This window comes from Pleuronectes platessa, chromosome 20 (genome assembly GCF_947347685.1).
Source record: "Pleuronectes platessa chromosome 20, fPlePla1.1, whole genome shotgun sequence".
Classification (NCBI taxonomy): domain Eukaryota; kingdom Metazoa; phylum Chordata; class Actinopteri; order Pleuronectiformes; family Pleuronectidae; genus Pleuronectes; species Pleuronectes platessa.
This window is the reverse complement of record NC_070645.1, coordinates 13,379,757-13,397,349: the sequence shown is the minus strand read 5'-3', so window position 1 is coordinate 13,397,349 and position 17,593 is coordinate 13,379,757. Positions and strand designations below refer to the sequence as shown.

The window sequence follows — 17,593 nt, the reverse complement described above, 5'->3', positions numbered from 1 at the left end:
GCAGACCTGTAATCAGCCCCCATCACCCGCGTCAAAGGCTAAATATCACTCCCTTAGCCTCTGCATCAACACACGCCTCCGTTTGTTTGTCAAACGCTTTGCTAAACGGATACTCGTGAGCCGGAATTTTGTATGGCTCCTAGTTGTGGTTTTGAACTTGTAGCACTCGGCTCCGGAGGCTGAAAACATGCCGAGCTCACAGTGCTGTCAGGGAAGCGTAGCGGCTCGTCTCTTCTGTTTGAAAGAGAGGAGAAAAGGAAAGCGGCGCTCCGCAGAGGCATTCCCAGTGGACACAGAGGCTTCCGCTCAGCAGGGGGATCGTCTAGCTACCAATTTGTAGGGAGGAGTGGGAGGAGGAGGTGTTTGTCTGTGTTTCTGTCAGTTTACCTCCCAGATTAAAAGAGGCTCACACGACCAGACCGATAGCAAAACATATTATATCTTCCTAAAACACACTTTATCTGACCTTTGTTTAAGTCTTTCGCCGTGTGGATCAATTTACATGAGTCACACATAACTGCACATCAAATCCAAAATCTGGCAAAAGGGAAAACAATCTGTGGACATAGCACTGACTTAATTTTCCCTTATAGGTTAATGATGCTGAGCCATAGCATATAAATATGTACAGAGATGGACGACATGACAGCTTCCCAAACAGGGAAATTTGTATAGGTCATGAACCCTTACCCCTCCATGTTAGCGGATGGGACATGGACCAAACTAAAAAGTCAACGTATACACACGTCAGATTAATTGCACGCTGTTGCAAATTTTCCCCGTAAATTTGGTTTTATCTAAGCTGCTTTCAGAATGATTTCCACGTATCCGGAATATTTGGGCTTAATTTCTGGATAAAGGAGGAAAGTGGAAATGCACCTTTATACACAGTCTATGTGGTGAGCTTGTTAGCATGCAGCAATCTATTTACACATTAATTTGGAGTCATGCTTCTGACAGATCTAAGTTTCCACTGTTTACCTCTGCTGGCAGCTACAAATTGCTAGCTGGTCAATATCTGGCTCTTCAGCTGCTTTAGGCTCCTTCTGTGGTCTGACACGGTGCAGGGCGCTTATTGGACATTTATAGAGTTGTGTTTGCTCTGTAAATCTGTGTCCCGCACTTTAGCAACAATGTGCTGTCACCTCCTGACGACTGTGAGGGTGAGGCGGGTGAGTCTCTTGTTTCTGCTCCCTTCAGTCGGCCGCCGTCACCTTTGGCGTTTCAATGATAAACACGTCATCAAGCTAATCGCTTCATATCCATGATGCTGGGAGAGAGACACCGGGGGGGACGCGGCCTTCAAAGTGTGTGAGCCCATATGGGTTCAAGTCTACTAATGTCTGCTATTTACAACGTCATTATTACCCAAATCCTTGTTCCCTGGTACGCCTGAGATAGCATTACTCTTTATGATTGGCAATATTTTCCAGCACTTGGCACTTAGTATTCTGTGTGTGCGTGTGTGTGTGTGTTCGCAGTTTAATGATAACACCATCTGGGCGGAGGCAGATTGTTCTCCTCTGCCACAGTTTCACTATGTTGCTGGTGAATGAACAAGACAACATAAAACATGCGCTGGAAGAAGCTCGCACCGAATCATTTAAGAGTCTTTTGTGTAGATTACGCGGTTGTTTGAGGGGCAGATTTTTGCAATTTGCATGTACTTCATTTTATCAGCACAAAGTGGAGAGAGAGAGAGGGGAGGTGGGTGGTTAACTGAATTTTATGAACCTGCATCTATGATAAATTGTTATGGCTGCCCATTAAGCTGAAGTAGTGCTGTTAATTGGTTTGTCAGGAGTCCAACGTGGCTGCACAGCTTTGCTGACTCTGTCATAAAGACACAATAATGAACGCGACAGTTCGAGGCTTCCCTCCTCTGTAGCTGATTGGATGATAATACGAGCTGCTTGCTTTGTTCCTTCGTATTTCACAGCATGTCAGTAATCATCATTTAATCAGCCATAGTTTAAACACCCTAATATTGTTCGTTGTAAAGTTTCATCACTTCTACAAGCTGCACATGAAAGCAGTGGTGAAACTGGGAAGTTAAAAAGCAGAACATTCCCAGCACATCGTTCCGGTCGTGCTGGGACGGGCTCTGCGTTCCATGATGCAGCCCTGGGGGGAAACTAGAGCTGTTTTAGTGTTTTTAAAGCCACCGCCAACCACAGTGTGGAGGTGATGGTAGTGATAACTAACCACTGATGTGAAAAGTAAAATGTTGATGATTCAGATTAAAGTGGATTCAAAGTGACTCAGCCCGAGAAATCAAAGCATGTGAGTTGTAGTTGAAAACAAAGTGAGAGGAGTGAATCAGTTTCCTCTCTAGTGTGAGGTATCTGGACTTAGACGTGTTAACTGTACAAATTAAACTGTACAAACACAGGAAATACACTGTAACAATACAAATATAGAAATAGTGTATGATTTAAACTGGAGAGACTGTAGAAATAAAATAAATACAATTGTAGAAATAAAATCATAGAAACTGTCAAAATAAAATCTCTCCAAAGGGCACAACCTTATAATCAATAATATTTCACATTCATATATATTAGTCCTCTAAAAATGCATGTAAATTGTTTCCTGGCTAAACGTGAAAAATGTCTTAAAGAAAGAGGCAATAAATATTTGGCTGTAAATTTCAATTCAAAAAGCCGGTTTTCACTGTTGTGTGCAGCTCAGTAAAAGAGGCTTTTTTGATATTTTGTGAAAATGTAAGAAATTAACTGCAATGTTTGTTTGTTTTCCACGCGTCGAGTTCTTGTCTTGGAACTAAAAGTTCAATGTTCACTGAGATGTGACACTGCCAACTGAAACAGGAAGTGAAATGACGGATGGGCCAACATCTTTTCCAAGGTGACGGCCACATCTGGAAGTTGGCAGGCACGTGTTGGAGGGGGAGTTCACCTGGACCTTCTACTGTACTGTGAATACATTCATGACTTTCTGAACACATCCAGTGTTTTGTGCTGTAGTGAGACCTGCAAAACAAACATATACATATCCCCTGACTTTTCCCAGACATGTGATTCAATTCCCTGGATTTTGCATCTTGGAATTTGGCTCTCGAGGTTCTACAATCGTTTAGAAATACAACACCAGGAATAGACTGTGCAATCGTTTAAGCTGTAGACCTGTCTTCAAGTGGTCACTGTGGAGTGTTACAGGAGAGTTACATTTCAAACAAAATACCAACTGAAGTTTAAGGGGCTAAAAAACAATTTCAAAGTTCCACAACAGGAGATATTATTTCCAGGATTTTAGGGAAATACATTTTTTAGGTTTGCAAAATTTCCCACGATGCGTTGGAACCCTGTCTGTTACACTGTGTGCCCATGGAAACCATGTGTTTGTGCATGTGTGTGTGGGTGTGTGCATGCCTGTGCACAGACCTTGCGGTTCTCCTTGTCAGACGTGGGGTTGTTGGTGACCTTGAACAGGTGCAGGTCGATCACTTCCTTCATCTCGTAGTTGTCTCCCCGCCGCTTACAGACGATCACCGCAGCGTCGAACAGGAAGATGTGCCTGTGGTTCAAAGACCATCGTGTTGATATGTTGATCACCTGCTGTGCTTCATCTCAGGTGCATTCTGTTAAAGTTCAAACCTGCACCATCGCTGACACAGCAGAACTCATTTATTATAAATGACGCGTTGGTGTTTGCCTGTTTAGAATTCTGTCTGTAAGACACGTCTGCTCCTCCAGGTGGAGGTGTTTTCGATTTACAGATATTTGACCCAATCTCAAGGTAACTTTCAGATACAGAGACCAGTGGCTTTTGAGTCGCAGCTCAGTATCGGTATAATGGCGTCCACCACGTTGTAATTCTTAACATTTATGAATAAATCAAGCTCAAGTTTAGTGATTTCTACGGTGGCCCTGAGAGCTCAACGAACAACAACTTAAGAAAACACATGCAAGTTGACAAAACACAAGCAAAGTGAGAAAACATGCGCACTTTTTGCATTAGCTGCGCGTTGCTGTAATGTGTTGTGTTGTGCTGTGAAATTGATGAAGATGTTTTCTTACTTTGCTTGGGTTTTGTCAACTTGCATGTGTTTTCTTAAGTTGCTGTTCGTTGAGCTCTCAGGGCCACCGTAGATTTCTCACGGTAAGAGCCATCAAGGCGTAAGGAGCATGATGCATTCAGGACAGTAAGTGTTCCTTTCTCTTTACCTGAGCCAACCGATCAGGACACACTCTCTGGCTCTGGACCTCCTGATTTAGGGTTGACCCTCACATTGACTTACATACAATGGTAAATGGATTTGTATAGTGCTTTTCTAGTCTTGATGACCACTCAAAGCGCTTTACATTACAGTTTCACATTCACCCATTCACACAGTGCATCTACTTGCAGCCCTTTTGCTATTCTATGGGGGGCCATTAGGGGTTCAGCTTCTTGCCCAAGGACACTTCGGCATGCAGATGGTTCAGACTGGGGATCGAACCGCCGACCTTCAGGTTGGAGGACGACCACACTACTCCTCAGCCACAGCTGCCCCTAACATCCTCTCTAAAGCACACCTTATCACAGTTGGATGTAGAAACAACTCCAACTAGTCTCCAACCATTTTTTTCCTATAGCGCTTATACTTAAAGGTCATGGGGGAGCAGGAGTCAGTCTAGCGTTCTGCAGGACCAAGATGACACAGTCAACTATCCTCTCACATTCACACCTACAGTCCATTTAGTCTCCAGTTAATCCACAGCTGAAAGTCTTTGGACTCTAGGAAGAAGACCGAATACCCGGCAAAAAAACACAGAAAGACCACCCGCCCCAAGTATAAAATATTTGTTTATATAATGGTTTTTATTCTCCATAATCATATGAAGACCCCCAGGAATAATCTTGTGACCCCTCTGCGGGCCGGCAGCCGAAGACAGAGACTCCCTGCAGCCAGCGGCTCGTCAAGGCCGGTTGAGTGAACGTGATCCGTGAGACAAAGGGCGAGACTCACAGGGCACTTTTGTGTCTGAGGGTAAAATTGCAGTGTAGCTTCAAACAAGATAAACTCGTTTGCAGACGTAGTTTAATCTACTGATAAAGAAATAAAACAAAGCAACACACCGCTGGATGTCCCCGGTTCAGGTCAAGAGGATTTCTGTCATTCATCACACACAGTTTATCTGACACAGCATCTGAATCTGAGTCGGAGCTGCAGTCGCTCCGTCAACCAGCGTGTCAACGTGACATCTTACCTGTCCTGTTTGGCCCGTTTGTCCACCGAGGACACCCGTACCTCCCCGTCTCCTTTGGGTCTCCCGTAGTTACTCAGAGGCTGATTCTGCAGAGGAAGAGGAAGACGGTTAAAAAGAAAAAAGTCTCTTTGTGTTTCTGAAGTTGAAATCAGCAGAAGAATCGAGCGTCTCTTACGAGGTTTTCGATGGATTTCTGATACTGGTCGATTTCTCTCAGCGTCTCATTGTCTCGCTTGACTTCGTTGACGTACTGAGCCAAGTCCTGTAAAGAAATCACAAAACAAAAGCTTAATATAATAAAAAACACACATTTAGCTAAACAGGTTATATATTAGTTGTACAATAAAAGTCATTTTAGTATTTTTCATTCAGATTTGTTATGTATTTTTCTACACGCAGTATTCCTCTCTTGGTTTGTATATACATTCTTTTCTTTCACATGAAGCAATCAATTTATCTATTTAGTCTTTTATGAATGCATATTTATTATATTACTTTTGCCTTTATTATCTAATAAGGTTGTTGGGCCTGTTAATAAGGTCTGTTTTTGTGAGTAATGTTAAGTCTCTGTTGTTAAATTAATTTAAAAACATTAAAAAAAGATCACAACACAAAGAATACAAAATACATTAAAAAAAGTCCTGTATTCCTGATGCACGTCCTGTTTTTTCTTTTACAAGCTTAAATTCCCATTCAGCACTTTTCTCCTCTACTGAAGTACAAACTGCTGATTCAGGCTCCCAAACCTCATCTGTCTCTTTATGACATTGGGCTTTTCAAATAGATCTGACTTGACAAAACCAATTCAAATTTTTCAGGTGACACCTAAGGGCTGGGTTGACGATTAATATGTTCGTACATTATAAAATAATAATACAAAATAACAAATGTTCATGACTGAGATGAATATTAATCAAACTCATATAATGTAAATGATTAGTTCAACATAACAAAAAGCCAAAAGCCATCATCTATTGGTGGCTGTTGCGAAAGTCTCCAGCCCTCAGTGATTCTGAGGGTGTGTGGAAATAAAATGAACCAGGAGTCGTCCTGAGGCTCCTGATTTAAGATAAATGTGTATTTCCTACTAATTGATAAGTGCTTCAATTTAATCAACATTTTAAACAACAGTCAACATTATCCAGTAGTTCAGAATCCCTGTTTCCCCAAAGGACATCAATTTATGATGCTGCCTCCACCAACACACCCCAACTTTTCCTTAGCAGTGTTAACACAAATGCCAATGAAGCTTTATTTTTGGATGCAGCTGATACAACAGTTGTCATGAGCACATTCCAGGATGATTTGTATTTTTGCTAAATGTAAAATGTACCTTCATGGCGTCCAGGGCCGTCCGCAGGTTGCTCTTGTCTCCGGCATCATGAGTGTGTTTCACAAGCTCCTATTGGACAGAAACAAATCACATGCAGGATGTAAGTGCCCTCGTTTCTCATGGTTAAGTCTCTTTCAAAATTGTAGGAAAGTAGAATATCTGCCCCATGGTTCCAGCAACCAGTACAGTTTTATTATTATTCATACCACTGAAATCTTTACATTACATTTCATTTAGCTGACGCTTTTATCCAAAGCGACTTAAATTAAGAGCATTCCACCGTGAGGGGACAAACCCAGAACAACAAGAATCAAGAAAGTACAATTTTCTTCAAGAAAGCCAAACTACAGAGTGCTACTTTTTTTGTATTATTTAGTTTTCAAGGTATAGTCAGAAGTGTTTTTAGTTTGCGGCGGAAGATGTAAAGACTTTCTGCTGTCCTGATGTCAATGGGGAGCTCATTCCACCATTTAGGAGCCAGGACAGCAAACAGCCGATTGGCCGATGCAGAGCGGAGTGAACGGACTGGGGTGTAACGTTTGACCATGTCCTGGATGTAGACTGGACCCGATCCGAACTTTTCAAAAACTCTGAATTTGCAGAAGTCTGGCTTTTAGATTACGATGGCAGTTTATATAAATCACAAACCTACAAAACACGTACGGGAAAAATAATCCTGAACTCTGTCACACTGATCCGACGTGACATCCACTTTCCACACACGAGGGAATGAAACACTTTTGGCCCCAGATACCAAATGAGGAGAGGGCAGGAAAAGAATCCTGTTCTGAAGTCAATCAAATTGTGTGTGTGTGTGTGTGTGTGTGTGTGTGTGTGTGTGTGTGTGTGTGTGTGTGTGTGTGTGTGTGTGTGTGTGTGTGTGTGTGTGTGTGTGTGTGTGTGTGTGTGTGTGTGTGTGTCTCTGTGTGTCTCTGTGTGTCTCTGTGTGTCTGTGTATGTTTGTCTGAAATTGCTTGCCGATGCCTGGCTGCAGTGTAAACAAGACATCTAGACCTCAGCAGTAGAGGATGAGGAAGGATGCCATGCATGTCCTTCATGTCCCCCCCCCACACACACACACTTATCCGCTAAGGGAGATATATATGTCGTCTTGGCAGTGCTCAAATCCCTGGTGTCAGTCAAGCTCAACCCGGGCATTATTATCACTAGCAAGACGGCAGAGTCCTATCTTTCAAGGCTCGCTCCTGCACCCCCCCCCCCCCCCCCACACACACACACACACATCCACAGAGATACAGGGGAGGGGAGTGGTCACACCGTTCGCTGGGACCATACATGATGGACTCATCCTGGGAAACTGCGGCTTCGGGAGAAAGGGGGGGGGGGGGGGGTTTAGAAGAAATGATGAGCGGCAGCCAGGAAGAAAGAGAGAGGAAGATTGATGACAAAAAAAAGACAGAAAGAAAGCGAGGGCGAAAGAGAGGAAGTCGGGGAGAGAGAGGATGTGACAAGACATTAGCTGTACACATTCCCTCTGTCACAGTGTGGGAGAGTGACCCAGCGGAGGGTTCATTCAGAGCAGCTCACTATCACCAGCTGGTTCCACAGGGAACTCGGACCGTGTGGACACAACAGAATCACTCTGCTTGATCAGGACACTACATGACAACATGGGGGGTGATCAGAGGGTTTGATAAAAACTAATTTACCTTTTAATGGAAGAAAGGTATTTTTATCTTTTATTTAATGTATTCTTTTGGTTTGTTTGTATCTGCTTTTATTTTAATGTCTTATACATGATCCGTCATTATTATTATCATTATTATTATTAATATAAAAACATTTTAAAAAGTACTAATTTCTGCCGGAAATAAGTGACAGTTAATCCAAAGTAAGAGTTAATCTGCTGCAAAATAAAGAGTCGGTAGAATATTCCAGAACTGAAATGTATTTCCCATGGTTTGAATTCCACTTGTTCACATTTTTAGGGTCTAATTTTAATTTGTAAAATGAAAAACAAATTCACAACTTCAGCTTAATCCAGGTTCAAGTTTGTATTCTTGGATTTGGATAGCATCTCTAACTACAGAGGGTAACTCTTTGTACCTTGGCTATGCTATAGCTTGAAAATAACCTTTTTGAATTATTATAGAAGAGATACAATCACATTCAGACTGATGGATCACAAAGTCAAAGTTTTTTACTTTTGCCAAACACATCATTTACAGATTTTTGTTATATTTAACTTTTAAGATCTTAAGATCACAATTGAAATCACGAAAAAACAACAGAAACACAAAATCACTGACGACAATAGATGCAATCAGTTGAAAATGTGGATCTCTGAAATGTCTAAACAAGGAACATGACACCTGAGTCACAGCCTCAGAGAAGCTCTTCCTCTTCATCTATTGTCCCCCTCTTTATCTCGTCATCCTCCTCAGTCATTGTCTCCGTCACCTGTCAGTTATGTTCCGGTCTTTTCACACTCAGTCATACAGAAGAGGCAGAAACAGAAGAGTCTCACAGCCTGAAGGACAAAGCCAGGCAGGTGAATAAAACACGGACAACAGCGCCACTGGTGGAGGTGTGGGGTAGTGCCGGGGAGTCCTTTTGCTCCTCCAGTCAGATGATGGAGCTTTAATATCTGAGTCATCCGGAAACGAAGTGACGACATTTAAATTGAACTTTATGTGTAGGAAGATGGATGAGCACACACAGCTCATTACACAGCTAAAGGAAGAAGTACTGAGATCCTTTATTTTAGGTAAAAAGAAGAAACTTAAGTTAGATAAAAGTAGAAAGGCATCATTACTAAAATATACTCATTATTATTTATGTATTTTTTATGTATACAGCCTTTTAATGAGGCTGGTCAGTCCGTGGCTAAATGCAACTACATGGTTCATATATTATTCACTGATGTCATAATTGAAACGTTTGTTCTTGTAACCATATCTGTCACATTAGAGAAGAAGAAAAATATTTATCTCTGTTTGGAGTGGAGAAGCAGTATCCAGTTTCTATAAAATGGAAATATTCAAGAAAATAACTCAAATTTCTATACAAGTACGAGCAAGTTACTTTCACTAAACGGCTGTGATGAGGGATAAAGGACATTTTTTGTTCTTTATGTAAATCAGAGAGTTTGAGACCTTGTGTCTGACTTTCTCTTCCTTCATCTTTGTCTTTGTTCAGCACCTTTTTAAACTCTCCTTAGTCCACATGCATGGTGTAATTATTTGGACTCATCACAAGAAGAGTCAAACACACTGGCTAGCACTCAAAACGTGCCTGATCCTGTTGAACGGTTTAAGCATGAAAAACCTAGTTCTGCTTTATATTTACACAAACGGAGCAGAAGGACGTGTGGAATAAAACTGACTGACAGCCTGTTCTCATGTTTTGGCTTTTTAACTGAGGGTGTGGGGAATAAAAGATTGCCAATATGAGATCAGCGTACCTGCAGGAGGAGGTGATACTTCAGGACTCGCTGCATTGGAACCACCAGCAGATCCCTCAGGGTGAACTTGCCATAGTTGGCTCTTTTCGAACATTCCTGTGCAGCACATAAGAAAATCCTTTGATTAGTTATGTACATATATACACTAAGTGAAGACAAGCAGTCAGTCTGAAGGAATGTGTAAGATAATTCTTTTCACTTAAAAAAAAATGTTTATGACGTAGAAAGTTTCAAGGAGCAAACTACAGCAGGTTGTCATCCCCTGCAGTGCCTCAGGTCACCACTCGAGGGCGTCCTCTGACCGCTCTAACGTTTTAACAAATGGCTCCACCTTTTAATTAATTATATTTATTATGACCAGTGATGAGAATTCACCTCCAGCTTCATGCGTACGTCCTCTCTGTCTTTGCTGATGTCGTCCAGGGAGGCGATGGCCGTCTCCACGTGGCTGCAGTATTTCCCATAAATCAACAACCTGGAGGAGACGGTGAGACACATTATTACTAAAGTTAACAAAGCATAAAGCTAAAGTCTGGGGACACAAGTTAAAAAGCATAATAAAAAATATATAGTTCTGTGTATTGATCTGATAAGTATGTAAGATACAAGTTCCAACCAGTTCAGTGATAGAAGATAAACTACATAATAAAACAGGGATTTAAACTGAATACAGAGACAAATACAATTCTAACAAGGTGCAGGACAGACTGATAAAAGTATGTTGGAATGAGGGATTTAAGATGTGTCACTGACTCAGCTTCATTCCCTCAGACTCTAAACCCTCAGCCAGGTCTCAGGACCAGAGGGTCTCAGACTACATACTGGCTCATACTGGACTCACAGTTACCTAATGTAAGAATATAAAAAGAGGCTCAAGGTCAGATCTGAAATATACAGTGTAAAGAAGCTGATGCAGCAGGTCGTGGTTCTGAACACTCATGGAGTCTGTTTCAGGTGTTGTGTGTGTGCTTATGCTGGAGGAGGATGACGATGATGTACCTCTCTTTGAAAGTGATGAAGATCTGGTAAAGGTTCTGGGCACTTCTGTGGTGGACCGAGTCTTGGATTTCCACCAGTAAACCTTTGTGAACTTTCACCAGTTCCTGAAATGAAAAAGTAATGGCATCACTACTACAAATTGTGAGAAGATCGGGTGAACCATTTTTTAAACTGGATTGTGTTTGTGTTCTGTCTGAGCAGCCGCCCCAAAAAACATTTAGCTGATTATCATGTTAAAAAAATTGAGAAGAAGATGAAATTCGAAAATGTTTTTAATTTGAAATGGCTGATGGACAATTATTAACTGATGAAAGGACAACTAATTTCAAACTAAACAATAACAGATAAAACCTAATGAGCACATAACAACATGTATTTTCTGCTGATATCAGTGACTGTGTGAAAAGCACATTCAGGTCCAGTAAATCCATCTGTGACCCTCAGTTGACCAGCTCTCTGGATGATTACAGAGTGTGGTGTCAGACAGTGACTCACCGGGATGTTCACAAACACCCTCTCCATCTCCACCATGGATAAAAACATGGTGAGCGGCGTCATAAAGTGCTGCGCCAGAAAAAGAGAGAGAGAGAGAGAGAGAGAGAGAATGTCAGGGTGTGAATCTCGTCCCTCCGGAGTCCGAGTGGGAAAGTCATTTTACGAGAAGTTATTATATTAGAGTTGTGGGAAAAAAAGCTGCAGTCAGCAAAAACATGGGGGACCGTCTGGGTCACGACAATAATCTCATTTTCAGAGTTTTGCAATTTAATGATTTCCTCTCAGAGAGCCGCCGCCGCCGCCGCCATCGTCACCTCCACGTCTCAGAGGAGCGGGCGAACACAAACCACATTCCACCATCCACTTCATATCCAAAGTCATCTGGTGAGGTGCCCCGCTGGGAAATCAGCCCAGCTCCTTTTCCAGACGTGACCGTGCACAGGAGGGAGGAGGTAAGTAGCCGGGGGGTGGAGAAGGGGCTTCCCTCCCAATTTGTGCTCTTTCGATTACAGTTTGTTCGGGGATTACGCAAAACTAATGTCAAAGGGTTATTTCTCTCTCTGAGCACAGTTACCCAAATGCTACCGATTACAGCTTTACACACTGATCACTATTGCTAGTGATCAATATGGCGTTTCTTTGTTAACCCACTGTGGCAGAATGTGGGCTCCTTGTGATAATTGTTGAGATTCCTCACTGCTCACATAGTATTGATTGAGGCTAGCTGCCATTTTGACAGGATCACCTCTAATTAAATCAGTCCTGAGGATGTTTTTCAAACAAATTGTGTGGCGGGCCGAGTGGGTGTTTCTCAGTTTGTGCTGTGGTGAGCTGCTCTGATCACATCCTCTTGTACCTCTGCCACCAACACACTGCATGACGGAATATATTATTTAGTGAGTACCACCCCTATTTTCCATGATGCAGTATGGGAAATAATGAGTGCACAGTATAAGGGAAAAGAAATCCACTAAACAATCGGACAACACTTCAAAATGGCCAACTCACTATTCAGTGGGCTTGATATTTCAGTTTAACTCTCAGAAGTTTGATGGATGCAGCTGCTATTGTGATAAAACTTCAAACTTTGATATGTTAACATCATCTACTGACATTTCAAAGACTCACACATTTTACTATCAGTAAACATGACCCAATGCGGGGCCAAAGGTGTGCAAGTACCTTCTCTATAGACTCCAGAGTCTCAGTGTATTTCTCCTCTGTCTGCTTGATCTCTGTTAAACAGCAGCTCCTGATGTCGGTCTCCTGCTTGTGAAACGCCTACACAATAACACACACACACAAACACACACCAACTTGTTACCGCAAAGCTGTGGGCTGTTGATTCATCAACCAGACGTCTTCCCCACAACCCTTTGATATTCACATCGATGACTCAGTGTACACTGACCGGAGGAGGGAGGGCTTCCGTCTTCATCAGGTCCTCGTAGATCTCGCCGCCGTCTTCATCGTCATACACGCAGTCATACAGATCCTCCTCATCCTCCACCCCGTTCTCACTGCAGCACACGGGGCACGACAACATTATGTGACATCACAAGCACATGGAATGTTCACACACACTCGTTGGTCAGGAACAAAACTCGCTCAAAGTGGCTCAAGAACCCACACACGTAATAAGGTTAAAGGTTTTGAAAAAGTTAACAAAACAATAAAACAAATACTTAAATGGATTAAAATTGAAATCCTGACATAAGTGAAAGTGATTTTTTTAAGAAGTGACAGATCAAAGAAATTTAATCTCAGAGTTGAGGGACCTGCAAAAGCACAACAACCCTCAATGACCAGACTCCAGGAGGTCTCGATAAACTGATCTAAGAAGGATCCCAGGCTAGTATGGGGTTAGTGGATAGTGCAGGTATGTCGAGTGTGTGAAGAATAGAGGGGGAGTCAAGCAGGTAAAGCACTGACTGTGTGTAGACTCAAACCACCCATCATATATAAAACCACACTGTTACAGCACCTTGTAGGTTGCAGTAGTTGTATAACAGCAGGAGATGTGTGTTTGGATCTGGGCGCTGTTTACATTTGCAGAAGAGCGTGGTCAGGGACTAATTTATTCTCTTCTCCCTCGTCTTCCTACTCATGATCTGACAAGGCAGGACGGGGGGGGGGCGGGGGGGAAGTCCTATGAGGATCCCAGTTCTCGTGGCCTGGTTCACTCGGAGGTTATCGGTCTGAAACCGAGCAGCCTGTGGAGACGCTGCTGTGCTGAGCATCCTGAACAAGCTGGGAGCTGCCGGCCAGTCAGGCCTCCGCAGACTCGCTGCCCCAAACAGTTGGAAAAGTGCTGAACCTGAACTTCAGTTATAAGAAAACGGTGAATGACGGCTGCGGTGTTAAGATAAGTCCCTGATCCTGATGAACTAAGGCACAGTCGGTCTTTTACCGCAACGCTGCATCGTTTTGAGATAAAAAAGCCTTTGCCTGGCACTGTGAGGAGTCCTGTTTGCCACGTGTTGAATATTAGGATTTTGTGACTTTTTCACTTTCAAATGTTCAAAAAAAATATATTATTTCTTACTTTGATCAAGTTAAAACACCGCCATCATGATTGGTTGAATGCAAGGTCTTCAAATTACCAGCAAATTGTCAGTGTCTGATCAGTTTTCCCGAGTTTGAACGGGGTAATTGAGTTCATGAAAATCTGTTATTTAAACTGGTAGAGCTTTCATGAGTGTGTGGGAAGAGGGTGTTAAAAAATGATCCAGCCACATGCCCACAACGCCTGTGAGCAGGGCGGGCGCATACTGGTAGCCTGGGAGGTGTTGGCCGCCTTCCAGTCAACACCCAGGGAACAAATGTCACCTGCAACCCACGACATCCTGTCCATATTTAAAACAAGAGACTAAATAATAAATAGACCTTAAGAAATGAAGCTGGAGGAGAGAAAACTGAGAGAGAGGGGTACACATACTCTATCAGATCCACCAGATGGTTGTAGATATCCTCATCCTCAACACTCTCCTCTGTTGGAAAAGGCCTTTTGAGGGAAAACAGAAAACATTTTGTGTTAATTCTATTCATGAGGCAATATGACAAAATATAACCTTTGTGTCCAAACCCACCTGATTCCAGTTTGCTGTGCAATAATTGAGTGGGAAAGTTTGGAAAGTGTGTCCATCACCTGCAAAGGAAAAAGAGGGATATGTTATTGGGCGGCAGTTTGGTTCAGGAGACAGAGCTAGTTGCCACTAAACAGGGGTTGGTGGTTTCCATCCCCGGCTTCTCCAGTCAGGATGCTGATGTGCTCTCGAGCAAAATACTGAACCCCAAATTGCCGCTGACGTCCGGACCGACAGTGTATGATTAAAAAGAAGCGCAACATTAAAAGCTACTACTAATGTTTAACACTTTGAGTGGTGGATGTGACTAGAAAACCACAGTATAAATTATAGTCTGTTTACCATTTATTCTCATTTAATGTCATCTGCACTGTAGAAACATACACTGCAATACTCAAAGGAGACACATGAGGGCAGCAATCTCAAACACTCTGACAGCCAGTGTTACACATGGTAACTGGGCTGCACAAAGTAATGATCAATGAGAGATAACCACAATGCATTCAAGAAACCAAATAATGAAGTATAAAAAGAAATAATAAGAAATATAATGTGTGCAAAAAAGAAAAAATACCAGCTTTAATATCTGCACCATATAGGTTTTTATTGAGCTTCTGAAAATCCTCACACATTCACTTCATGATGACAGTGTTAGCCGGAGCCCTTGACCCTTCAAGTGCATGTTTGACCTGCTTGACTGATCACAGCTGAGGTCACCTGCTCGCATACAGCTTAATGGTCCCAGTCGACACTCAGCCGTGTTTGTCTGTGGGTCACTGTCGCTGTTACGACAACACGCCTGCACACTGATTTAAAAAAAAAAAAACTAGATACATCTGCCCTGGAGCATCAGCCCTCACAGATCGATACTGATCACACAACTGGGCCCTCCCCTTCCCCCAACACTACAAAGAACAAACAGCTGCACCCAGACCAGGGACATGCTGTTTCTGCTGTCACCCTTTAAAGTCCACACTGTGCCACGGTGCACCATGGGACTTATATCACGATGCACGGCTTGTCACTGACATAGAATTCATGTTTGCCCAGCATCGGATTGATGCCGATGATTGATGGACTTTATGTGTATCAGTATTCAGAGCGTTTTTACCAGGAGGGCCTTTTATTTTGAAGGGTCTCTTATGATGAGCCAAGTGGTATGGATCAATCGAGTCATACGTGATCAATCACCCCTGCGTTTGATCAATCAAAGAGACAGAGGAGGACACTGACTGATGAAGAAATATATTCTGCACAGTTGTCTGATGATGATGATGATGATGATGTTGATGGCTGAATAAAGGAACTACGCGATGAGCCTCAGTTGTTCTTTCTTAAAAATATAATTTTTTATGACATGAATCTGTAGACAGAGACGATTCTTGCTCCATCATACTCGCAGAGAGTCCGATGGAAAAGCTGATGCTTCACAGTGTTGTACTCTCGAGAGGGAAAACATATATAAGCCTGCGTCACCTCGGTCCCCCCACAGACTCTCAAGGTGTACCTTATCTAGATGCACAGATATGGCATCTTCCTTAGGCATCATAAATCAAGAGGATCTCATAACAGGTAGTTGTGTTCCATAGTTGAGTTCAGGTCAGGTCACAAGAACTCATAAAGATAATGTATAGGAACCACCCAGTAAATGTAAATGTCCCCACAGTCTGTGTTAAGATACCAGGCATCAACTGATGCTTGTAAACTTTCCAACACTGACTCTAACCTTACTTTTCATAAATCTGGCAAAGCACTTCATCATCTCCGACATCAGACGCGTCAGCGCGCTACTGACAACATGAAGCACAGACGAGGGCATCAAACTAAATCAAAGGGAAACATGAGTGGTGAGCGGCTGCAGCAGAGGGGCGGGAGTGGGGGGGTGAAGGAGGCAGCAGAGGTGGTGAACGGCATTTATAGAGTAGGGTTAGACCAAAAAGCAACATTGATAATTATTGAAATATTATTGTAATCATCACTCAGGAACAAAAATCAGCCTTCAAACTAAGACAGGATTATGACAAGTTAATAGGACATTTCAACTTATCTCAAGGGTTTCCTTCTCTCCTTTCTTACTTCATAAACAAACGTATATATCTTGTTAACCTTGAGTTAATATTGACCTATGGAGCTGTTCATGCCGGGACTTTGATCATGTGACAGATTTTCGGGGCTGATTGGACAATGCACAGTGGAGTTATGACAACTTTGTCTCCATGGAAAAAGGATCAACCTTTGTCTGACCCTCAACAAGAGTAATGAAAAACCATCAAATAAAACTTTCATCCTAACCACACCTTGTTTGCTATTTTATTTTATATCATAACAATGTTAAACTTGAACTTAAATGTATCAATGTACAGTGCTGTCGATATAGGGAGGGAGTTTTCTTGGGTTTCTGGTGTTAATTTCTACTTTTTCTTTTCTCTTGAAACCATTTTGTGCTTGAGCTTGAAAGATGTATTCATCATTATTATTATTATTATTTGTGTTCATCATATTTTGCACCAGATTAAATCAGACATTAGCACATTAAAAAAACGCTTGTACAACATCATGTCAAGCATCTATTAACTATTAACCTAACATACAGTGTGTGCTCATTGTCTCTGGTGTTCAAATATTAAAAAAGAGCAAACACGGATGCATTAAAAATGACACATCTAGTTTCTGAGTGACTCCTCAGATATTTTCCCAGAGCATCGTTCTCGCTCCAGTTATTAACCGTCACACAGCTGCTCGACACAGTCAGTGGTTCCCTCTCTCCCGTCATGAAGGAAGGCCGGGACACTCGGAGGCCAGCTGGCAGGAACACCGCGACTGAAAGCTGAAGATCCACTGCAGGCTGAACACAGCATTTAGAGCTCTTCCACTTTGCGGCCGAGTTTTGCTGCATCGAAACCCTTTTGGCCTCGGCAGACACATGAGTCACACACCATTGCAACCAGAGTGACCACGTGCACACGGCCGAGAAGACTTTCCGAGGACTCGCATCCATCCATCAGCGGTCGCACCACTAATAATAGAAATGTTAAGAAATGTGCAC

The 17,593-nt window shown here is 42.5% G+C and overlaps 1 protein-coding gene across 1 annotated transcript in view; it reads right to left on the bottom strand.

Moving 5' to 3' along the window:
• The window catches only part of LOC128425500 (guanine nucleotide exchange factor VAV3), a 90,438-nt gene that overhangs the window by 33,903 nt on the left and 38,942 nt on the right, over positions 1 to 17,593 (bottom strand). Inside the window, exons 3-14 of the mRNA XM_053412112.1 lie at positions 14,551 to 14,609; positions 14,400 to 14,465; positions 12,873 to 12,981; positions 12,644 to 12,742; positions 11,462 to 11,530; positions 10,967 to 11,070; positions 10,343 to 10,442; positions 9,968 to 10,063; positions 6,544 to 6,612; positions 5,386 to 5,472; positions 5,211 to 5,296; positions 3,402 to 3,534 (exon numbers count right to left, since the gene is read on the bottom strand). Coding sequence (XP_053268087.1) covers positions 3,402 to 3,534; positions 5,211 to 5,296; positions 5,386 to 5,472; positions 6,544 to 6,612; positions 9,968 to 10,063; positions 10,343 to 10,442; positions 10,967 to 11,070; positions 11,462 to 11,530; positions 12,644 to 12,742; positions 12,873 to 12,981; positions 14,400 to 14,465; positions 14,551 to 14,609 — 1,077 coding nt within the window. The remainder of the gene's footprint in view (positions 1 to 3,401; positions 3,535 to 5,210; positions 5,297 to 5,385; positions 5,473 to 6,543; positions 6,613 to 9,967; positions 10,064 to 10,342; positions 10,443 to 10,966; positions 11,071 to 11,461; positions 11,531 to 12,643; positions 12,743 to 12,872; positions 12,982 to 14,399; positions 14,466 to 14,550; positions 14,610 to 17,593) is intronic.